Source organism: Xiphophorus maculatus, chromosome 1 (assembly GCF_002775205.1).
Source record: "Xiphophorus maculatus strain JP 163 A chromosome 1, X_maculatus-5.0-male, whole genome shotgun sequence".
In the NCBI taxonomy this organism is placed as follows: Eukaryota; Metazoa; Chordata; class Actinopteri; order Cyprinodontiformes; family Poeciliidae; genus Xiphophorus; species Xiphophorus maculatus.
Genome location: NC_036443.1, coordinates 21,483,629 through 21,509,008, shown reverse-complemented (window position 1 = coordinate 21,509,008; position 25,380 = coordinate 21,483,629). Strand labels below are relative to the sequence as shown.

At 37.9% G+C, this 25,380-nt stretch overlaps 1 protein-coding gene across 2 annotated transcripts in view; it reads left to right on the top strand.

Annotated features, from left to right (window-relative positions):
• Window positions 1–24,715, top strand: part of LOC102216698 (cadherin-4-like) — a 264,176-nt gene extending 239,461 nt beyond the window's left edge. For both annotated transcript variants that reach the window (XM_023337259.1, XM_005811949.3), the window contains 7 exons: window positions 633–889; window positions 7,690–7,832; window positions 12,549–12,788; window positions 14,047–14,283; window positions 15,940–16,079; window positions 16,179–16,343; window positions 19,238–24,715. In XM_023337259.1, coding sequence (XP_023193027.1) covers window positions 633–889; window positions 7,690–7,832; window positions 12,549–12,788; window positions 14,047–14,283; window positions 15,940–16,079; window positions 16,179–16,343; window positions 19,238–19,444 — 1,389 coding nt within the window. In that variant the 3' untranslated portion in view covers window positions 19,445–24,715. The remainder of the gene's footprint in view (window positions 1–632; window positions 890–7,689; window positions 7,833–12,548; window positions 12,789–14,046; window positions 14,284–15,939; window positions 16,080–16,178; window positions 16,344–19,237) is intronic.
• Window positions 24,716–25,380: the final 665 nt, after the last annotated feature.

The window sequence follows — 25,380 nt, the reverse complement described above, 5'->3', positions numbered from 1 at the left end:
TCTTTATTGTGGAACCACGCTTAAAGAAATGTGCTTTACTTTTTGTCTTTTATACCTTCCTTTCAACTTGCAGTGCAATTTAAAAAAAATATATTTTCTCGCTTACACATTTCTTCCAGGTTTCTTTTTTTCATATATAAATGTTTCATCTCATCAAACTGATTTTATATAAAAGATTAAATGAGCAAATACAAAACACAGTTTTTAAAATGTTATTTCATTCATGAAAGGAAGAAAATGTCCAAAGCAACATGACTCAATGTATGAAAGCAATTTCCCCTTTATCCCTAATATACAGTAATTTTTTTCCCTCTTGGTGGCAAGAACAACACAAATGACACAAAGCCATCTTTAAACACAGAACGTGATAGAACAAATATCAAGGATCCACAATAAACTATCAATGAAAGTCCAAATTAAAGGCTGTTCTTTCAGTAAATATGTAGTCATATTAAATACTGTCCAACACAAAATGGGTAAAGGTGACAGACTTCACAAGTTCACAAGGTTAAGGAGGGCAATAGAGCAAAGTAACATGCATTCAAAGAAATGTAAGAGAAGCCTGAGTGGATCAAAGTAAACACATCTTTCTCTTTTTTGTACATAAGTAATTTTTTCATTTTGTTCTCCAGCCAGTCGATTTCGAGATGAACCGGTCCTTCATGCTGACAGTGGTCGTGTCAAACCAGGCCCACCTGGCCAGCGGCATCCAGTCTTCACTCCAGTCGACTACTGGAGTCACCATATCTGTGAAGGACGTCAACGAGCCCCCTTACTTCCCCACCAACCCCAAACAGATCCGATTCGAGGAAGGCGTTCCTACTGGCACCAGCCTGACCACTTTCTCAGCCTCAGATCCTGACAGACTCCAGATGCAACAGATAATCAGGTACAGCATGCACACTGTAATATGTCATTGTTTGTTTTCTATCTTGGTGGAGCTCATTCTGACCTGTCTTAGTGTTTAGTCTTGTTTACTGTTCTCCGAATACAAGCCACATGGAAATAACTCTGTTGACATGCATTTACCTAAAAAAAACCTCTGGGAGAAGTAGCTTGCCAGTAGTAGTAGTAGTCAAAAAGCAACTACATCACTGTGTGTTGGCTGCACCCACCTCTCAAAAACCCTTTTAATAAAAGTTTAGGAGACTTTGTGTGGCATAAGCACATACATAGATGCACCGCAAGAGGAAAAGAACTGAGCAGATGGAATGAAGAGGAGGAGGTAAAGAGAACAGCTGGCTCAAACTCAAGCACCTGACACCATTACGGCCACCTGCAGTGTTCTTTGTCTGCGCTCAGCTTCTCTGATTTTAAACATGAGCCAACCTTTAAACATCCAGCAGACCTTACAATTTGCAAAATCCAGCTGTCATCTTGACGGTGTGGCTAACTGCGCTGTGTCCCTTGAGAAAAAGGTGATCTATTAATAACTCTCTATAATGATGAAGAGCTTCATATTGTGATGCAACTGCAAAAGCCCACATTTTCTTATGCGCATGTAGATTACAGAAAGCGTATTGGCATAACTTATAATAGCAACTGAGAAATATGCAATTGAGACGATAACACGGATGTTCGGTTTGGGATTAATGCCACCTCATGCTATGCAGCTCCTGTTTTCTAATTTTCTTTGGGGGGAACATATCTAAACAAATTTCCCAGTTAATTTCACAGCAGATGAGAGTAAATTGGGTGTACATTATAATTTAGAAAGATGCTAAAGCCACCAGCTGGGCCGTCTCCCCCTCTGTTTGACTTTTTCTTCCTTTCCTTCTCTCTTATTTTTGCTCCCTTTTTAAATGACTTTCAAGTAATTGATTTTGTGTATTTTCTTTTTCTGAAGCATCGAACTGCATCAATTTAAAATCAATTTAGCTTTTTAGAAATGGTCTGGCATATTCACTTTAAAATAAAACAAATGCCCTTTGACTTTTTTCTATACAGAAGAAAAACATGGGTTTGAGGGGACAAGCTGAATTCACCTGGACAGTATCACCGTCAATCCCACTGCTTTACACCATTTCCATTCTCTGTTGTCGGGATATCGGTCATCTGTATTGTTTTGAGGAAGTGGGTTTATTGCCTCTAATCCACTGAAAGTGAGCATAATGTCTGCTAAACTGAGTGCAAATACTCACAAACCATGGGTTCACCATCACAATTTTTAAATGGGCTTATTCAAACTCCTTAGCAAGATATTTTGTATTCTTGGTCCATTTGTTAAATGAATTATCGTAAAGTAGTGTATCAAAAGTCATGTTTAAAATGAGATTTGAGTTTTTTTGCTTTGTTTTACTGTTTTTTTAAATGCTTTACATGTGATATTTTGTGGAACAGGTAATTCACTGTCATATCATCAATGCCAAGCAGAAACCTTGTATCTTCAATCGTGAACCTTTTCAGAAAACTGTATGTTATTTTAAAGCAATTGGGTTTTAAACATGTCTAAATCTAAGGAGGTGTTGATGCTAAACAACATTGAAAATGTTCCTTATTTTCTATTTTGACAAACAGGTTTTGTTCATTTTAAGATTCTCATTTCAGTGGGATATTATCCAGCTGACTTTTGATTGCTCTAAGTATTTTATATTTTAAACTGGGGATGAGAAAATCCTTTCCAGACTCTTTACAAAGTATGGAAAATTCATTTTGAGCCAGTAGAAGATATTAAAGTAGTTAGTAACTTCAGTGTCATTGGAAACTTCTGATTAGCTCATCATGGCATTATCATGATTGTTCATGTAGCTTTTGACTTAATTCATCAGATGAAATTACATAATGATGTAAACTGGATTGAATACAGTGAGAAAAATGTTCAATGTCAAGGAGTCATCAGAGAGATCATGCGATGTTGCTACACCTCTTGTGACCTATAAACATACACATGCATGCAATATAACAAAAATGAAACACCATAACGTTTTTCCCTGACAGTTAGATAACTAAAAGGAAACTTCAGGAAGATCTGAAAGTTTAAATTAAGCTGAAAACAGCTCGGGGACTGCGAGGAGCAAAGAGTGGCAGGCAGAAACAAGCCGTGGATAGTGAGCTGACTTCGGGTCAAGGTTTGAACTTGACAGGTGCTTATCAAAGAAAAGAAAGACTGAAGTGTCCTGTTGTGGTTAGGCCAGTGAGAGAAAGAGTAAGGGACAGCGAGGCATCATGCATCACCTGTCATACACCCAACCAGTAAGGTCGAGATATGGGACTGGAGACACTGGCATAAATGATTACCCAAACCGCCTTGGCTAAGCTCGAGACATGCATTTTTCATCCTCAGGGTCGGGGGTTTGAAAAATAAATGTCATACCTCTCCCTGCTGCTTGCTAAGATCACTAACCTGCCAGGCCTAATCATACATCCAGCTGTACTCACACACCTCCCAACTCCCAAATGAGATGGGCCTTCCGGTGGAAGAGACATGAAAAAACACTGCAAATGAGGTGCAGGAGGTGATCACACAACCTGTACAATCGGCTTACCACACAACCCTAATTTTCTGGAAAACTGCAGCAGCAAAATAATTGTAATAAATAGAATTTCTTTTTTTTATTTTTTATACTTCTATTTTTTTAGCAAAGCAAAATCAAATAGAAAATGTAAAAAAAAAAATCATCTAGTGAAGTGGTTAATGCAGAGAAATGTGTAGAAAATTTTACTGGAATTTTTACACATTCACCTGTGTATTATAAAAAAATTTATTAATTTGTAATGAAAAAGTAGTGCATGCATTTTATATGACAGTAAAGAAAGTCTTTTGTAAATATGAACACTGTCTTTCATCAGCATCATGTGATCTGCAGTGGTATTGTAAATGTGTTCTATGTAACTCACTCACTAGTTATAATATCCAGAATATTGCAGCTTTATTATTCAGAGAATAAAATATTCTCTGACTTGGCACATTTGGCTACAAAAGGTCTTTAGTAAAACTACATGACACTCTGCTGAGAATCAGCAGGAATAATTGCTGAAGTCCCAAGTTAATCCTTTTAAGAGAGGATATGAGCAAGATAACTTGTTGGTTAAGTTATCTTGTTGATAAGTGATATTGACTCATATTAATCAAATCAATCAATCACATTTTATTTGTATAGCACATTTCAGCAGCAAGGCATATCAAAGTGCTTTACATCATTACAAACACAGAAACACAATGCAATATAGAATCAATAATCAAAACAAAGCATTAAGTCAAGTTCCATCCATAAATTTGTAATTGATTACATTTCAAATACAATTCTAAACAGGTGGGTTTTTAGTTGAGATTTAAAAGAAGTCAGTGTTTCTGCTGTTTTACAGTTTTCTGGAAGTTTGTTCCAAATTTGTGGTGCATAGATGCTGAAAGCTGCTTCTCCTCGTTTGGTTCTGGTTCTGGGGATGCAGAGCAGACCAGAACCGGAAGACCTGAGAGGTCTAGAAGGTTCATACAACAACAGCAGATCTTTAATTAACAGAATACTGACTATCTTAAATTCCAGGAAAGTTCTACCAGTCAAGTTATTTTCTGTATTAATGCTGACTGGTCATCTATGCAGAGAATTTACCACTTTGCTTTTTTTTTTTTTTTTTTTTCTTTTACACTGCCTTGTTTTGTGAGGACTGCTTATCCAACTTAGTCTTGGGTTTAGCAAAATTCACATGGCTTATGACTGAATTGTGTTTTTTTTTATAATCAGAAGGCTCACTCCCATTTTTTCATATGCCTAGAACAGAATGGATTGTCTTTGTTGTTCAGAAAATGAAGCTTTTCGGGATTTTAGCTCCGTGCTTAACATGAAAGATACTAATATAGTTTCCTTTATGCACTTTCGATTTAAGACTTTAAATGTTTCATTTTACGCAAAAGTCATTTCTAACAACTAAAATAATGTCTCTGTTACCCATCTGCATGTCTTTTTGCTAAGCATGACTGATGAACATCTTACATCTTATGTCTGTTAATTGACATTAATACAAACAGAAAAGTAAATGCAGCAGTTGTTGGTTTGAGGCTTTTGAAGCTATTCCAGACTTGACAGTTATAACGTCTTGCAGCATGTCATGTCTTGACAGAAATCATGCTTACCAGACTTCAGGTTGTTGAAAAAATTTGACTTTGACAGTTTAACTCATATGAAAATGTTTACCCGCTGTCTTCATCAAAGCAATCCATTTATTTTTATTTTTTTTCTTTAAGTGTAAGAAGAGCACATGCTAACTTACAGAACCCTCTACTGTTATTGGCCTCCCTGGTGTGCAAAGCCATTTCAAAAATTCACTTTTTTGGAGTAGCATATTCTTAGTTAAAAAAAATAAACATGATAAATCAATCTTGTTATTTGAATCAATTTATTCAGCGATAGCAAAATTAAACAAATGATGGAAAAGAAACGGCTTCATCAGTGCGACACCTTTTTGTATATATTCCACAAAGTGTTTTTAAAGTTGAATTTAATCAGTCAAATTAAACTTTAATCAGTCAAGTTTAATTTGACTGATTAAACTTTAGCTTTAATCAGCTACATAATTTTTAAAGTTTAATCAATAATACCTTTATAACAAATTTATGTCAGATCATAATTTCTTGGTTAATGTCAAGTTGTCCTAGCAAAGACATTTTGAATAATGTCAATTCTGTATTAAAAGTGCCATGATTTACCGAATGACACTTTATGATAACAGTCATAAATATTCATGAAGACTTACTCATGTTCATGACAGGTGCTATGTCATGTTTATGATGGTGTCATGACTGTCGTATTCACAACCAGTCAAATAAAGTGTTACCGAATATCCAGTGACTTTACTGTCTTTTGCACCTTATTCCTTTAGTATGCAAAGCAATGACGTCTTTCTCTAAACCTTTATATAAGCCAAGATAATGGCTTATATTATCTTTTCATGCAATGAAACATTATTTTCAACAGTTCAGATGTTGGAACTGTTCTATCTTAAGCACACATGATGCAACTAACGAACCTTTTGATTGCTTGCATCAGGTGATCTTTAGCATATGTGTCCTCTTATGAGGAATTGTATTTTGGGAGCTGAATAATTCTTTGACTTCAATTGTCATTGAAAGTAGAATTTAGTTTTACATTTTGATAATAGACTTCTTAGATTAGTTCAACAGTATTTAATTAGTTAAACTGTTCTTCTGTCATTTGTTTATTGCAAAAAATGGAATAGTAATTTTTAAAAAAAGTATTTGCAATGGAATTAAATAATTTAAAGTGCCGCAGGTATCAAATCAGTCCTAAATGTAACAATTGAATTTGATCATACAGTGATGCATGTATTTCTAAAACTCTTCTGCTCTGTGTCTTATTCCTCCCACCTATTTCAACTCACCATCTTTTCATTTCCTTCACCCTCTCTTCCACTCCTCCCAACTTACAGTTATATCTGAGTTCACTGAGTTCCTGATGATGGTTTTACAATCTGTGGGTTTAGGCCAGACTACCTTGTGTAACTGCTGCTGTTTAAAGTGTGGGAATGTCACCAGCATGATCCCCTTCTCTGCAATTCACTGCTCCTGGGATCGTGCCCACTGCCTGCTGGGAAAATCCCACCGCCCTCTCTGCGGGGGAGAAATTTTACTCTCTGCCTTACACCCTGGTCATTACTACCTGCTGCCACCCATCCTTCTAGAGTTTTTTTCTCTCTCCATTTAAGCAGAATCATATCCATGTGTATTTTTTATGACAAATAAAAAGCAGGTTTTGCACTAAAGTGCAGTTTAGTAAACATAGAAGCAAAAAGAAAGTCAAATCCATTTCAGTACGGATACATTTAAAACCTGACAGATATATGGAATAAAAAGTAGTCCATCTGGCCTAGCTGACTTCTAGTAAATGAAATCACAGTGATGCAGAAACCTTGTTGTGTGAGGTCAAGGTGTCACATGTTCACAGATGATGCTTTTACATGTGAAAGTGAGATTGCGGCTAAGAGAGGTTGCAGATGGTGAACTCTGTATCACAGCGCGAACGAGGCAAGGTTGACAGGATACACACAGGGATAAGAAAATGTATGAATACCAACTACGGCTAGATGAGGTGAGGCGACATGAGTTGAGGGGGGGATCAGATATAACTGAAAGCATAGAAAAGGCTGAAAGCAACAAAAGCTTGAGAAACCAGAACAGTGAGATCAGAGCGAAGATTGGGATTCAATCCCATAGATGATCCCTTGTTCCTATTCCACTCTTATCCCAGAGGACTGCTGCCACCTGCTACCACATCGACTTTCCTGTTCATTGATCAGTACCAGGAGCCCATCATTGAGTCTCTACTGCTCCTTCATGCACATCTGCAAACATGAAAGAGCTAAATATGCATGTGTACTACCCAGTTCGACAGCTTAATCGCATCCCACATTAAATCAAACTCTTCCTAGAAAAACGTGCTACCTTTAACAAACACACACACAGTTGCAGCAGTGCTTAAGCAGGGCAGCAATTGACATTACTGCCTGGTACTCACAAGCGAAAAAATGAGGTGAAATTGACTGTAGGCTTCAGGCTCTGAGAAAGAAGTCAATGAAGAATTAAATGCTGTGAAGGTCAGGCTGTTGCGATTTTTGTGCAGATGTGTATTAGGAGGTAATCTATTTATTCACAGACACAAGAGGAAAGACATGATTGCTTATAGATGCAGAACCGCCAACGCTAACTTCTCCTTCGATCTGTCCACGTGTGTTTAGGTATTCAAAGCTGAACGATCCCGCAAACTGGCTGTCTATTAACAGAACCAGCGGTCAGATTGTAACAACTGGAATGCTCGACCGGGAGTCCGTCTACGTAAAAAACAACATATACGAAGCTACTTTTCTGGCTACAGACAATGGTAAGAAGCAATTTTTTCTCCTCTTTGTTTGCACTTTATAGTTTATTAATGCAGCAACGGTTAATTTACTACCAAGAGAAAACAATTGCTGTCCTTTGTCTTTTGCTGCCTTTTCTCACAAAATATAAATATCCCAAAATAGATGGAAATTAAAATGCATCTATCAAGATAATTGTGTTCTATGGATGGAGCTTAGAATCTTGAACTTTCAAATTTCTAATGATTTATAGGTTCAAACACGTGAGTGTCTTCTAAAAAAATCCCTCTATCAGAATGTAAATCAAATTTGAACTTTTTTTGTCTGAATTTAAAAGCATAAATGGGGATGTAGAATCTGAGAACTGCACAACAGAGCTTAACTCAAAGAAAATCCTGTATTCACACAGCTGGCCACACTGCTGATCCTCTTCTCTCTTTGTGTTTTATCTTCAGTCCAGACCTGACTTCTCCCTCTATTTTCTGTCATTTCTGTTGCATGTGTTATTTGTTCTGCCTCAAAGTTGAAACTTAAGCCTAACCAAGCACAAACTCAATCACAGCAAACAAATAAGTTCCACTTTACTCAACTGGAATTGAGTGGGGGGGTTTTCTCTTCAAGTAGGAAATGCCTTTTTCCCCTTTCCAAATTGCCTTATCAGTGACACACAGCTCTCTGCTGTGTTTACTTTAAGTTGAACCAGCCTAAAAACTTAGTAGTATTTCTAAGTGTTTGCATCTGTGAATGCTCTCATGTGCAGCTCTTTTATGTGTGCATGTGTGTTTCTGTGCAGTCAATTGCAATGATTGAAAATATCAATATATGTGCAGCTGACTGTGAGGTTGAGAAGCTGACATCCTCTTACTGCGTTAAATATCCTTCTTTTCTTGGCCTAATTTATGATGGATGGATGGATGGATGGATGGATGGATGGATGGATGGATGGATGGATGGATGGATGGATGGATGGATGGATGGATGGATGGATGGATGGATGGATGGATGGATGGATGGATGGACTCTGAAAAATGCAAGCGTGACAAATAAGCAAAAACATAATAAATCTGTGAGGAGGCAAATGCTTTCTCTAGATCTGACTTTGTAGGTGTTGCAATAACATAAGAGAGATTATGGTAAAAATGCTGTGAAATGGTAAGAATATTAGAGAGGGACAGTGAAGAGGTGTTGGCAGCGTGGTGAGAAGCACACTTCCAGTTTCCCCCTTGCTGTCCACCCCTTTGGTAAATTCCTGTATGGTATTATACATGTGGATGTGTTCATCACAGAACATATGGTCAGCTCTTAGATGCCTTTTCTCCACTCCTGACATCTTGAAAAAGAGAGTTAAGACAAATCCTTTTGAGAAATTTACACAAACATAATTATTTATTTAGCTGGTTAAAGCCCACTTAATTCTCCTATCAGCTGTGGCAAGCTGCTTCCACATGTCTCCCATACATGGGTGGGATTAGCAGTACCACAAAATGAGGAAAAAGTCTGGGATTTCTGCTCTTATAGCCATGTGTGTGGAAGTCTGTGTGTGTGTGAAACATGTTTCTGAATTTATGTTCATGTGTAATGAAAATTGTGACGTCGGTGTTGTTCGGATGCCTAAAAATATTTCTAAATAGTCAAAAAAAGAAAGCAGTAAATATTCATCATGCACGGTCTTTTAGTGTACGTCAAATAAATAGAAAATGACATGTATGAGAATCAACCCTTGAAAATGATTTTTGTATTAATGGAATTTTTAGGACTAACTTAGCTTTGCTCAATTTTCTGCTTTTGTTTTGACATTTTCTCTGAATTTTAAAATCTAATTTGTGACATATAATAAAGTATCTATCCTGGCTAGTGTGGCAAATACTGCTAAAGATTTTATGAAGCTGCAACATTTCATCTTGGCAGAAGTTACAAACTTTGCAGCAAAAAGCCCAGCTTTTAAAACTGGTTAACTTGAGGTTGAAAGAGAACCAATTGTAGTAAAACTCATCCATTTGCCAGATTATTTTGGCTGCCAAGTAGGGCTCTACTATTTACTCTAGTAAATAAAATTTTCTCTTCTGTTTTGGTGTGTGTTTTAATAATCAGAAGCTATTCTAGCAGCATTTTCAGGTACACATGCAAAACCTAATCTAGACTCTTCAAAGTGAATATTGTTCTAAGTCTTTTCATTGAACACCAGTTGCTCTGTAGGTTCCCTCACTGTTGCAAAGCTGATAACAGAGTTCTCCTACAGCCGTTAGATTGTATTCAAATACAAGTTCACGGTTTTGAATTACATTAGAAATTTTCTATTCCATTCTTAATAAAATAATAAAATTCAGTATAGACCAAAACAGTTATAATCTGTCCAAAAGCAAGTAGTCTTACTTCTTGAATTTAATTAAGAACTTTTTATACAAATTTGGTTAAAGCCCATCATACAATGTGTTGTATTTTTAATTTTTTTCATCAGATGTTTTTTTTTTTTTATCCAGCTTTACATTACATATTTTTTACTATATAAATAGTTCATTAAAATTACATAACTATTTACAATGTGTTTCTATTTACCCATGGAATATGTCTAGATGCCGTCACAAAAGAAATCTGTTTTAAATTACTAATGAGTAGTCCAAATACATGAAACATGTAGTGTGATCTGCAACAAAGGTCAGAATGAGTCAACAAACTCACTCTGACCTCTCCTCAGCTGCGCCTTTCTAGTCTTTGGGAAATGTCTTGCTCTGTAGCCACGCTTAATTGGCAGATCTGTAAGATTTGCATAAATCTTTTTAAATTGCATTGCCCTTATCTGATCTCAGAGATGGGCCCTAAGGTTGCAGGAGTCCATGCAGTGCCTCCGCCATTAGGGCATGACAGCGAAATGACTTGTAATTGGAAGCAGCTAAGGGTCGTCACCCCGTGGTACTCTCTCAATAAACGGCTCAAGGGTTTATGTTGCTAAAATTCCCTTTTTGTGGGAGTTTTTTGTGTCTCATTTGCTGCTGCACACACACCTTTTCATGTTTGTTTTCTTGCTCAGCCATTTCACTTCCCCAATTGTTAAATGTCTATCCTTTATTCCCAATTTTCCATAAATGTCGTTGGTAATGGTCTGTTACTCTGTTCAATCAACACAACGGCTTCAAAATTGTGTCTGTAGATGGGGTGTGAGTGTTTCTATGTGCAGCAGTGCATGTTATTGCAGTCCAAAGCTGGCAGTATTGCTGTTGAAACAGCACCTGCTATGGCCTGCCTAAAGCATCAGAGCAAATTTTACAAGTTGACTTTCTACAGACTAAATGTGGGATCAAGTGCAACATTTCTTTGAAACTGCAAAGCCACCATTTCCACATGTGTAAAAACTGCTTTACCTGTGAGATACTGTTGGAAAAAAATGATTTGTGTTGATATAATGAGACTTTGCGGTACCACAGTGCAAGTGTGTTAAGCAGATTCTGAAACAAAAAGTATGCTTATCTTTAAAAGCTGTTTCACTTTTAACAGCTAAATGAATAATAAGGTCAAATAAATTAATTTTGCTGAATACAACACAAGTAAATTCACTGCATGCTGTTTGTAATTACTTATTTCTGTAAAACAAGGACATATTAGACTTTACCAATGCTAGGCTTCTGTTTTTGAAGTTAGGCTGTGGTATTCAATTCATTTTAAAGTCAACAATTGTAAGCACAAATTTAAATATCTGTAACATTTGAATTCTTATCAAAACTATGCATAGTACCCTCCTCCCCCCCAGTAAGGTTGGGCCAATCCACAGGCTTAATGCTTTCTGTGTGCTTAAGATCATTGTCCTGGTGGGACACACAATTGTGTACAATTGTCACATGGGTGAACGGTGATTTGAGGTGAAATTGAAAAAGAAAATCACATGCAAACTAATCCACCCATCTTTGTGTAATGCTCCAAAGCCACTGGCAATAAAACTGATGACTCGCATGATGCTATTATATGTCAATTATTGTAAATTCATACGTCTGTGCTGAAAGCTTGCTTATTAAAATCACGGAAGTTTAAGTTATGTAAGCAGACCATGCTGGAAAAACAATGGTTCAGTGAGTTTTCAAACTGAGAGAATTGAAATTATATTAGTTCCCTTGATAAAGCCAATGTATCAGCTTCTGGCCAGAACTGTGGATCATTTTGATGCATTTTTTTTAAATACTTTCTTTATATTTGACACTGGGTACTTTTTTTATGCTGAAAAGTCCCATTCGTCTTCAGAAAAAATGCTTTGTGCTGCATGGAAAGTAGCCTTTATGTCCAGTATCAAAGATGACTCATAGCATTGTGTAAATACACGCAGACAAGGACCTGTTTTGTTATATTACAGTCATCATTAATGTGCCTAACCCCTCTCCGTGTGATTCGATGTGCTCTGCCTGCGTCTGCATCGACTGTGATGGGATTGATTTGGCTGTGAGGCCAAGAGATGAAGTGAAAAGCAAAACTGTCAGAAGTATTTCTTTCAAAAGTTTAAACTATTCCCCAGCTTGACAGCACTCCTACCTCCAACATCATAACCATGAATGAACAATGCTCATTTTACCTCATGTCTGTTGCTATTTAATTTCTCTTTTTATTCGTATTTTATTATTTTTACATTTCCTCTGATGGGCCACAACTTCTCTGTCTTCTCTCTCCGTCCTCCCCTCCACTGCACACATCTTCACTTGTCATCTTCTCCTTCTGTCATGATGTTATTTTTTTTATCTTTCTGTTCCTCCTCCCAGGCTCTCCTGAAGCCAGTGGCACAGGCACATTGCAGATCTATTTGATAGATATTAATGACAACCCCCCAGCGCTCATACCAAGGGAGTCTCAGATCTGCGAAAGGATGAACAAAAACGTCAATGGTGTCAACATCACTGCCGCCGATGCTGACACGGATCCCAATGCTGGACCCTTTGTTTTCGAGCTGCCCAACTTCCCCAGCAGCATCCGACGCAACTGGACCATTGCACGGATCAGTGGTGAGTAGCTGCCTCTGAAAAAATTAAAAGACTAAATAAATAAAATTTTTATCATGAATTTTTCGACCATTCTTACTAATGTATAACCTCTTGTAAATGTTACATGATGCAGGGTAGATAACTGAAACTGAGAAAATTGTGGATGTTGAAGTTTTATCTCAGTTTGTTATTATACCACTTTATTACTGTACTTCGTGCATCCACTTCTGATTTGAGAATCCCATAACAACAGATTTTCAAGTGATTTGTTCATTAAAAAAAAAAATCTTCTTGAGAATAATACACAAGCTTGGCACACCTTTCATTTGGAAATCTACCCAGTCCACATGGCAGAAACACAAACTCAGCCAGATTGGATGAGGAGCGCTGGTCCTCAGCCATCATGTCTCTCTTCGGGTCCAAATTTGTTTACTTACTCCAAGACTTCTACAAAAGTTTTGTGAAACCACAGTATGATCCTGCCATCACCATGTTTGGATTTACTAAGTGCTTGCAATTTTTCATCGATGCAATCCCTGATTTTATTGCTACAGATACTGTCTCGTATCTTTCCCAGACATGTGCCTTGACACCATTTTGCCGCCCAATTTTGTGGATATTGTCTCATTATGCCATAGATTTGTTTTCCATTAGGCTTGTGTCTTTCCAAATTATGCCCACTGAATTTAATTAGGCATTGATGGATTCTAGCTACTGTAGAACTATATCAAAGGACAATGACTGAAGTATAAGTCCCATTGTTAAACATATAAATGTACCAAAATGAAATCATTTTTCATCAAAATGAACTCAGGTAGATGAAAAGAGAAACAATGTTTAGTATAAAAAATAAACTTAATTGTATCTTGATTATTCCCAACATTTGGGAATAGAGTCAATGGACTGAGCAAGTAGAACGCTGTGGAAGATGTGTGACCCAACCAGTAATTTCAAACAGAGATCCAGTGTTTCCTTTTTTTATGAAATATGAAATTAACAGCCAGATAAACTTACCAGAGGCTGACATCTTGTTTATGCTTTTAATTCATTCACATGACGTAAATGTTTAAATAATAAAACCTTTGGCTTTTTTAATAACAAGGGGATGCAATAATAATATGTTTAACATGGAGTAGAAAAATCTAGACTTTTAAGTAAAATGTCTAATTTTGTATCCAAAGTCTTAGCTTCTGACATAAGAAAGAAATGCAGTTTCAAAACAATAAATATGAACATCATTATTGCTTAACAAGTGTTTTTCCCTCTTTGTTTTGCTCAGGTGATTATGCCCGTCTTGCTCTTCGGTACCAGATCTACTTAGAACCAGGAATGTACGAGGTCCCTATCATTGTGTCAGACTCTGGCAACCCTCCGTTGTCCAACAGGTCTGTCATCAAAGTGAAGGTTTGTCCGTGCGATGAAAATGGAGACTGTACCACACTTGGTGCTGTCGCGGCCGCTGGCCTGGGGACTGGAGCCATCATCTTCATCCTAATTTGCATCATCATACTGCTGTGTAAGTGTTCTTAATGAATTCATTCACTGAAACCTTGATGCTTCTAAAGAGATCCACATATTTACTGTAGACCTGCAAGTGTTTTTTATACAATGGCCACCTGACAAACAATACAACTTGATTTACACTCTGATTTTCAAACACGTCTTCATGTATTCCTGTCATGATTCATATGTTATCTGAACTCTTTCTCATTCTACTGAGTAGTGCAACCCCTGATCAGTTCACACATACCTACAGATTATGATCTTAATTTATGATCTTACGACTTATAGCAGTCTTCTAAAAGTCTGACCGGCCAATATATATTTTAGCCAATTCTGATTCTCTTTTTAGATATATAATTTACAAACACTAAATATTTCTTGAAGCAAAGGCAAGTTGCTGTTAAAATGGGTTTTAGATATTTAGAGTTGAAATCTTAAACTGTTTTTTTGCATTGCACTGTTTCTTACCTCAACATAATTAACCCAGTTAGCCTTTCTAGCTGTAAACAACAGTCTCTATTTGTATTTTCAAGACAATGTGGACGCGACCCACGTTTTAAAGGCAGCTTATTCCATCAGAGGCAAAGCTTGAAAACTCAAAATGATAAAAACAGAGCAACCTTGTGGGTGCAAAACAACCAAAAGTGCAACATAACTGGCACACATAAAGGTCTAGCTCCCTTAAGCAGTAAGAAGAAAACAACCATTGTGTCTCCATTGAAAATACTTTCCCTCTTTAAAGGTTTCTTAGTACCTCACTTGACCTAATTTCTAAAGCCCTCACTGATATTAAAACAGCAACCTTTGAATCGTCTTCCTGCAGTAATAACTTAGACAGAAGAAATCACTGTGGTTACCAGTACCTGATGGTGTTTAGAAATTATGCATGAGCATATTATGTAAAGTTCACATGTTTGAGATTCCACCTGGGTCAGGGCAAATCAAGCTAAACCTTGTACAAACCAGCTGATTTCTGAGTGCATCATCATCAAGTAAATACAATTTTGGAGTATCAAAAAGATAAATAAGCTTAACAGGCACATGTCTCTCCCCAAATCAAGATCAAGTATGTAACATGCACATTCAGTGCCAAGTGTAATATCAACTGCAACCGGAAGTGTGACAGATATGATTTAAATGGCTGAGATGGGACAGGGGGAACTTATTTTACAGCTTGTGAGACACGGTTGACATCCAATGTTTCTTGGAGGAAATGATACAAAAGGATCAGACACTAGGCTGTTTTTGGATACTGAATTTTTCTCTTCTTATTTGAAATGTCGAGGTGCCCACAGCAGAATGCAATGAGCCATGCTTTTCATTAATAGTGCTGAACAGAAAGTTGCATTGTAATGGCTTAACACTTCATTCCCAGCATGATTTAAAACCACTCAATTGTAGTTTTGAAAATACTTACAGTGATGCCCAGAACCGTGCAAATCAAATTGAAATTAAATGATAATAGAATTAGGCTACGTTCTTATTTTTCTTTCAGAACCTTTTCCAACCTAAGCCCTTAGCTTTACACACTGCTGTGCTTCGGTGCTGTGTATAGATCCCTTAGCAAGGCTGAAGACATCACTTCATCAATAAGTAAAGGTGTCAGTTGATTTTATGTTGTTGCAGCACATCCTGCAGCTGTGTGAGGTTCCTTTGTGAATTGTTGCAGGCATGGTGCTGTTGTTTGTGGTATGGATCAAGCGCAGGGAGAAAGAGAGGCAGACGAAGCAGTTGCTGATTGACCCTGAAGATGACGTCCGAGACAACATCCTCAAATACGACGAGGAGGGCGGAGGAGAAGAGGATCAAGTGAGAGCTTCAGAGAGACACACCACACGTCCTCATGGACATCAAAGTCTCTATTCATGCTTACGCTGCTCATGTGCCTCTACCTCTGTGGCGTTGCAGGACTACGACTTGAGCCAGCTGCAGCAGCCCGACTCTTTAGAACACATCATCAGCAAGCCGCCTGGCGTACGCAGAGTTGATGAGAGGCCCATCATCCCAGAGTCTCAGTACCCCATCAGACCAGTTGTGCCCCATCCTGGAGACATTGGAGACTTTATCCATGAGGTGAATTTAGGAACATTTGTATATCCGGCATGTGCCCAATCTGTGTGTTAGTTATAAAGTCATTTATCGCACAATGCAGCAACTTCTCAGTCATGCTTCCATGCAACACATAAAGCGATTTGTAATTTTTGCTTATTTTTTTGGTAGGGGGATGACGACAACTAGTTTTCCTTCACTTTACAGCCACCCCACCCTCCAAACACTCATAAATACACACAAAACTCAGACGCTGGCACGTTTATGCGAGAAAATACTGATTGACAGACTCATGACAACGCGTTCACACTCGAGAGGTGTTGGCAGCTGTTCAGCTTTGATCCATCCAGCCTTGACTCTCTGTCTGTCTGTCTCTGTCTCACAAACATAAACTCACCTGATCTCGCTCCAGCAGTCCGATTAAACTCAAACACGGCAACACATGGTGTTTTTGCTACGTTCTCAATCCATGGGGGATGGAGCTTTTTAGGCATTTCTCTTTATTTCTCTTGAGTCAACAAGGGCTGTTCTCCTCACCTGCCTCACCTATAGGTTAGTGGCCCTCATATGTTTTTCCTTAAAACTGCGGCACTGAATGAAAAATACAGTCAATTCTGTTTTACAAAATGCAATATCACCACTACTACAGCAAGTGATAAAAATACAAAAACTTGTATGCCTATTTATTTTATTTATTAGTGTATTTATTTTTACATTTCAGCCACAAGATTTTATGTGTCTTTGTATTCTATTTGCTTTTCAGTGCCTTTTATTGGGATTTTCTGTGAAAGACCCGCATACAGTACCAGCACAGATTTTTAATTGGATTAAGGCTTGGGCCTGTACTGTACCATTCTAACACATGAACATGCTGTTCTCCTAACCACATTTGGACATCTAATTTGGATTGTTGTCCTGCTGGTTGATCAATCCCAGTCTTACGTCTTTTTCAGTCTCTAACAGATTTTCTCCCAGGAATACCCTGTATGTCAGATCAGTCCTGAGCAGCTTACCTGTCCATACTTAAGAGGGAGCTTATTCTACCTCTCCTTATGACTTTCCTTCAAAAACTGCATTCTTTTTGCCACTATTCCATAAAAGCTACATTTGCACACTGCTCAACTACCTGAGCTGTGGATCTCCCTCTCCTTCAGAATAACCAAGGGTCTCTTAGCTCCTCTTGATTAAGTAAGGCCCATTTTTCTTGGCCTGTCAGCAAACCTATTTGTGAACGTGGTAGGTTTACTATTGTACTACACTTACCACTTTCACATGATTAATTAAACAGTTCTCTAGTAAATGCTCAAAGCTTGAGACATTGTTTTATTATCTAAGATCCCTTTAAACTTCTCCGTAGCTTCATCTCCGACTTTTCTGTTGTGTTCTTCAGTCTTTATCACACTGTTTGTTCACTAATGTTCTCTAATGAATCTCTGAGGCCTTCACCAAACACCTCTAGAGATAATAAATTGTGCACAAATGTACTCTATTTACATACTGTAAGTAGGTTGCTTAAGAAAATGTGAAAATCCTCTATCTTTTTTCTTCCTCTTCACAAGTAAGGGGCAATTCCAGGTTGGTCTATCACATAAAATAAAACATTGACGTTTGTGGCTGTAATGGGACAAAATCTGAAATAGTTCAGTGGGTATGAATACTTTTGCAAAGCAAAATTTTTTGATCTAGAATAATCTAATATATGCTCCTCCACTGAATTTTAACTTGACATTGTTCCAGACAAGCATGTACCCCCCTACCATAAATATGGCACAGAACTGGAAGGAGCTTTATGAGATGAAGCCTGAAGTGCCTGTAATGGAGCTATGATCAGCTATTTTCACTGCATATCCATACCCAGAATCCCGATATAAAATGATATCTGCTTTTATACTTTTTGCACCAAACTTTTCAACAGCTGAAAACTTAATTTCAAAACCTAAGAGCCATCTTAGAAACATTTTGGTTGGGAGCTGGAGACCTAAAAGCTCGAGAAGGGTTAAAAAAAAAGCTCAGTACAGCTGGTTTTGCATGGATCCTTCTAGTTGTGGGTCTTAAGTTAGTCTTTTGCATGAGCCTTGGCTGTCTGTATCTTCTAACATCCCCTTCTGCCAGCATTCCAAATTAATTAACAGGACTGGAAAAATCCTCCCTCTTCTACAAAGTGCTCACTGTTCTCGGCAGTAGTTCCCTGTCGCTGAAATTTTTTTGCAACCATGTCATTCCCAAACTGAATAAAAACAAGCTTATGGCATGAAATTGCAGCACAATTGCCAATACATTGGCTACTGCAAGTCTTGCATGATTCATTTAATACTTTCCCACCACATTTTGCAGTCTGGAAGGGAAAACTCTGGAAAACACAGCTCTCGTGTCTAATCTCTCGTGGGTTATAAATAAAGGCATGCTTCATTATCTGTCTTTGTCAGTGCTGTAATGGACTGCCAACTTGTCTCACCTCTCGCCCTGTGACAGCAGGAACAGGCACAAAATTGTAGGTACAAAATGGGGGTCAAAGTTGGCAAAGGGGAAGCTTGACCCAGTCGTTTAAAACAGCTCAACCTGAAAATGTTCGTGTCCATGGGACACAACTCTATATTAGTGGATAACGATCAGCTCATGTGACGGAGAGGCTTAGCCAGCGGCTTCCACCAACGTAATTTTGATGTAGAAACATATCTACAGAAACTGATTGGTTCACAAAACAGTTGCAAAAGTCCACTTGTGAAAGTGAAGAATTTTCAATTTTGCAAACATACCAACATTTTTGGCTTGGGTTGCTTTATGTTTTCTAAATTGTTTTGTACACCTATACAACGATAATCACTGAGAGCCTTCTGAATAGTTTATGTTATTTTAGTGTTGTAAATATGGAGTGAGTTAATCCTTTTTGCTTTGTTTGCTCCTCTTGTCCTCATCAGGGTCTGCGGGCTGCAGACAACGACCCCACAGCCCCTCCGTATGATTCCCTGCTCGTTTTTGACTATGAGGGCAGCGGCTCCACTGCCGGCTCAGTCAGCTCCCTCAACTCTTCCAGCACAGGAGATCAGGACTATGACTACCTCAATGACTGGGGACCCCGTTTTAAGAAGTTGGCTGACATGTATGGGGGTGGGGATGACGATTAAAAATCCAGCCCTATCTCTCACATATACACACACACACACCCTCAACCCGTCAGCTGGCCTGCCAAGCTCTGTCTCCACAACACAGTGGGGCTATTACACCCTTCTTGAACACACGTTAAAGATGGCATGTTCACACGGACCAACCAACCAATCTAACAACCCACCACAGAGGATCAGTGCCGTGAGTCACTTCCTGGTGCTCTTCTCAACCGGCTCCTGCTCTAAGCCTGTCTAAGACTGTACTAGAAGCTCTGATTTGCAGGCTTTGTGTCATATCTACTCTCAAACTCATGTACTTATTTTGTCACATCAGTTTTTGAATTGTACACTTTGATTATTTTTTTATGTCTGGTTTTATTTCAGTTTCTATTGCCTTCTTTTTGTCCTCAGTCTCGTTTGATTCAGAAGATTCCCTTTTCCGGGGGGATTTCACTTTTCCCTCTCCGTCAGCCCCCCGCCCCGCCCGCCCGCCTTTCTGAAGGAGCTTTAGGTTGAGCTACATGCTTTTTCTGAGGCAAACAAAAGAGAGAGAAAAGGTAACACAGATATGAAAGTCCTCTTTACATGGAGGGTTTTGATCCATTTTTTCCTGAACTTGAATTACTTAGAACAGAAGCACTGTTGTTTAAAAAAGTGCCTTCAGTGGTGGGTTTCTTTTAGCAGACTCCTGCTAACTCAGGATTGGTTGCCGTTATTTGGGCTAACAGGCCGTGACATGACCCCAGACCCTTTAATTCAGATCTCCCTCGTCATTTCTCCCGTCCGGCAGGGCCGTGGTATCTGTGGGAGATGTCAGTGCTGGTTTTAGAGGGCGCTTCAAGTAGACATACTGTACATAGGCCTACAGTGTGTTGCTAAGTAACAGACAAATCATTAGGCTTTTTCAAGTCAAATGTACCTGTGCCCCTAGATCACATTTAGATTGACAGTGATTGCTGAAATCACAGATACATATGAAGAGGCTGTCTTACAGAAAGAAAATCATCATGTCTTTGTTTCTTGTAGCAACAGCAGCTGTGTTTGTTTTGCTCTCAGTGTGTGAGAGATTGGGCTCGTTACTAAGCATAAAGGTTGACAAGCTGTTGTTTCTGCAATGTTGCTGGGTATGAAGTGCTTAAAGAGGTTATTTAGGAGCTTGGCTTTAAGATCATCCAATATTTGCATATGCACTCTTTCAGTCAAAGGTGGTTGATTACCTTACAATTTTTGTGAGAAACATGTTGTGGAAGTATAAACATGAAAGTTACAAATATTACAAAAGGTACAACACAGCCATTGCTGTGATTTTATCTTATAATTAGCTGCACCTTGAGTTACTCTCTAATTTTACCCAAATTAGCCCATATTGCTTTTCCTATAACTTTATGACATAAACACTGCTACAGAAACTAGAGATTCGCAGTGAAATTGTCCAATTTTCAGCTTGTGCAGATGACTTGTGATCTAGTCAGTCAGAACTCACAAAAATCTTACCTTTTCAAATCAGTGAATGTACCATATCAAACCACAGAAGTGGAAACACACTTAATATGTGGACGTTGTTACTTTGGAAAGAAGGCTCAAAGTTTGTACCAATGAGGGTTTAAAAATGAAATCAGTGAAAGCACAGTAGGTATAAAAATTTAAAAAGGGAAAAGTGTGTTCTATAAGGATATCAGGATCAACTGTTCTTTCCGGCGACATGTTACTTCCTCAGCATTTCAAATTTTTGCAGTTTTGTTTTCTTTTATATGCAGCTTTTATGGGTTTAAAACAGTCTGCCACGTTAAATTATTTCATAAAGGCCTTGGGGACTTTTATTGAATTGCCTAAAGAACAAATTGAAATTGGAGCTGAGTACAGCAGACAACAGGAAGGCTAAACAGAGTCAATCAAAATGTTCAGTTTCAGCCACATTGATTATAGATCATACTGGATTTGTTGGCTTTTTTGCTAAATTTATAAGATTTAATGTGGGGTTTGACATTATCTAGGGGATACTTGGGAGTGCTGTTTAGAGGTGCAAGTGATAACTGTTCCAATTGCGAACTTGAGCTGCTAAAGGACTTTTGAAATGTCAACTCCCTCATAAATTTGTCTTTGTTTTAAAATTGCAAAACCCATCTCTCTGACACGATGTGACATCTCCTCTGCTTCTAATATTTAGTTATTGAGAAATCATGTCACTAATGCTGTTATGACAGCTCTTACAAAGATTCTTAAATCTGCATTGACAGTTCATAGCTTTACAAAAAACCCAACATTGCTGCATCTCTAACAGAAACTGGGGCAAATAAGCAAAGCCAAGCAGTCTTAGCACTGTCACAAACCAGCTCCCTTTAGGCAGAGTTCCACTTATTTAAAATATTAGTCTGAAAATCCTGACATTAATTTAAGAGGTTTTACGAAAGGTAGATTTGTGTGAAGCCCATGTACTTTAGTAATGAGACACTTCCTAACACATTTTCTGTCTGCCAGCTGTCTCTGAGCTTTTGTAAACTTAATTTGTGGCACATCAGGGATGTGTTGTAGATTGGTTAAACATAGTTTGCTCATTAAAGTTTTTGAATATGCAAAACATTTTAAAAAATGGTACAGGGAGAAACTGATCATTGAAAATATGATTTGTTCAGGCAGGTTTGTATTGTTTCTTACTGATAACTCACCAGAAGCAGGTTACAAATGTCAGTGGGTGTAAAGGAGCAAGCTTTTTCTAATTATTCCTTTTTTAATCTGTTCAGTTTTTATTCAACAAGATTTAGATAACAGTCAAACCACTCTGTTTTACAAAATATGACAAGGAAGCAAACATGAGCTCTTTGAGATGCCTTGAGGAAAAAATACACGGTTTCACGGTATCATAGTATTTAGACAAAGATTTAAAACCAAAGTGATTGAATTGCTTTTATTTGAAAATTTGAAGTAGCTAATGGTCTTGTTGCTGCAAAATAACATACTTCTAGTTACATTGATAGTACAATAACATATTTTATTTTGATGGATAGATTAAACATTTCAATAAACATGAAATTATTTTACTAGCAGTTTTTAGATAATAGACTTATTGCACAGAGTGTTATAAATTGTTGCTCTTTTTAGATGAACAGAAATGTAAAACAGCTGATATTAGCTTCTTAACTGGTTGGGCTATCTGATTGGTTAAAGTGTAAAGTTGACTGTTTAGGTTATTGCTGCTCATAATTTGTGAACTGTAGTTTAAAAACAGTGTTATTTTATTAAAAGCAATGGGTGGTACTTCATAGTTTCTCGTAACATGATTTGTTTTTGTGTGACTGGAAATCTATACAAAGAGTTGACATTTTATTTGTTTTAAATAAGGGAAAAGGATAGTAGCTGTTATTCAGCCAGCTTCCCAGCAACAGGTGGAGGAGAGACGGTAAACAAGGAAACAGTACTCTGGTCACTTCCTCTCTCATCTCTTTTAAAGGACCTTGAAGTATAAACAGTATAACAGATCCTTTTAGCAGTAAACTGTTGCTTTTTAAACCCTTGTCAAACCTTGATAGCAGTAACCAGTATGTAAATTGAGTGAAAATAGACTGGTAAAAAAAATGGAAATGTTTGGCTGTAGATACAAGTAGAATAGGAAGTGGTGTGCATCATTTGATTTTAAAAAACGAAAGGAGCAACCAATCCAGTGTAAATAAACAGGTCAACAGGGTCAATTTGGTTCGGTTGGCAGATTGATAAGTATGAATTGCTGCTTATACAATCTAGGAACGTTGATCATCAGGATAGCCGCCAGCTCAGATATGAAAACGGAGTGGTTTCCACAGCTCACTGCTAGATAAGCTCTTATCTGTGTGACTACCTTTTAGCCTGAAGAATATCCCACAAAATAAACACAGCTGTTAGTTCCTATTTGTGATTCTTTCTGACACATAAATGTTGTAAATATAGAATCTTTTTATACATGTGGTGACATTAGTTTTTCTGTGCAGTCTTTTTTTCCCCACTATAGTTTGGTTCCAAATGAATACTTGGCAAATTATATTTCACAAAAAGCCATGTGCATTTACTAGAATTTGTATAAATCTGTACGGGCTGACAGCCATAATTGTATTGCTTCATTGTGGCGAGAGGGTTTCCACTCCAAACCAACCTGTACAGTACACACTCACTCCTCTAGGCCTTACTGTAAATATAAGAGTGTTCTATATTATATAACCCCATTCCACAGTGTTTCAATTCACTCAAAGAGCAGCACTAAGACTGATGGCCATCCTGTCTCCAAAGAAAGAAGAAATATCATAGTTGTGATGCTCTGTAATCAGACATTCAAATCCGATTCTGGGACAAACAGATGTTGGCAGCCAACCTTCATAGACTGTGTTACATATGAAGACATGACACTTTGTTGTAGTGATACTGAATGTTGGCTTGGCAGCAAGGCACCAGTGCATAGACTGAAACTTGACCCCCAGTGATCTTCAAAATATTGGTTATTTCCTGTTGAAGTCGTGGTCCATTTGTTGTGTTGACATTCTCTTGCTAATATAAAGGGAAAATTAACTAATGAAAACCAAGAGGGAACTGCACTGCCAAAGTTCAACCCTGAGTTCTGTCTGACACTTGGGGTTACTCAAAGAACATCCGGTCACTGCGGGATAAAGACCTGGACTCTTTATCACCATGGACGCAGACCTGAAGGGAGATTCTAAAAGATGCCAAACTTTTGTTCTACTATGGATTGAAGCCCAAACATGGGCAGCAGACTCTCATACGAGGCTCTCCTGCTTTTCAAGTCCAAGTGTACATAATGTAATATTTGCTTGAAGCTAAACAGACCATGTTAGGCAAGCTGTAACTGTACAATTGGAGCTTTTTGCATGTGTCTTTTTATAATGGGCAGATGAGTTCTACTGCAATTATCATGAACAAATTCAAAAACTGTGCAGCCTGCATGACGGAGGCTGGAGTCCAGATGGGACTCTGGTGTACACATATTGTTTCAAATGAAGGAGAAAGAAAAAAAAGCAGAAAAAATATTGCACAGGTATCAAGTCAAAAGACTTTTTTGTAAATTGCCAACAGCACAAATATTTTATATTGTTGTTTGTACCTTTTTTTTAAAAAAGAAAAGGAAAAAAAAAAGGGAAGGAGTCTGTTATTTCAAGCGTGTGTTTATATTACCACTGCGACATTGGTTTCCAGAAACACCATACAGTACATTCACAGTCTTGCAGAAAAACCTTGTAATATAGACGCTGAGCCAGAGTCCCTATCAGCATCATGTGTTATAAATAAAAATTTCCCCTCCTTGTAAGAACAGAGCATCTTGTCTTTTCTGTGTCACCCGCTGTTTCCACTAAGCAATGCATTTCATCTAACTCTTTGTTACTTACATGTTTATTTGATGCAGAGCACTTTAAGGTTAAACTTATAAGGTTAACACAAATGCTTCCTTAATCGCGGTCAAAATTCCAACTGAAAATCAGCAGCACAATGTGGAAATTGTTTACAGATAGTCCTGGAAACTCTTTTATGGATAACCTTTAGATATGTTACTAAGGTTACTAAGAATAATAGACAAAAATGTTAGTGTCCAGAAAAGCGGTACTCAAATCCAGGCTTTGAGGGCTGCTGTCCTGCAACTTTTAGATGTGACCCTGGTTCAATATGCCTCAATCAAGTAGCTGAATTACCTCCTCAGTGCAGTCACGTTCTCCAGAGTGCTGCTAATAACCTGATTATTTAAGTCAGGTGTGGGGAAGCAGAGCCACATCTAAAACCTGCAGGACTCTGGCCCTTAAGGCCTGGATTTGAGGATCCCTTCTCTAGATGCTCACAGGCAGTAGATACATATCCAAAAAGACACCTCTAATTGCAGCAAGATGATGTTGTGCTTATTTATTCACTATGGGAGGTTGAACACACTTTTAAAAATATTTATGCTTTTTCTTCAGTATTTCAATTATGTACAACTTTTGTTGTTC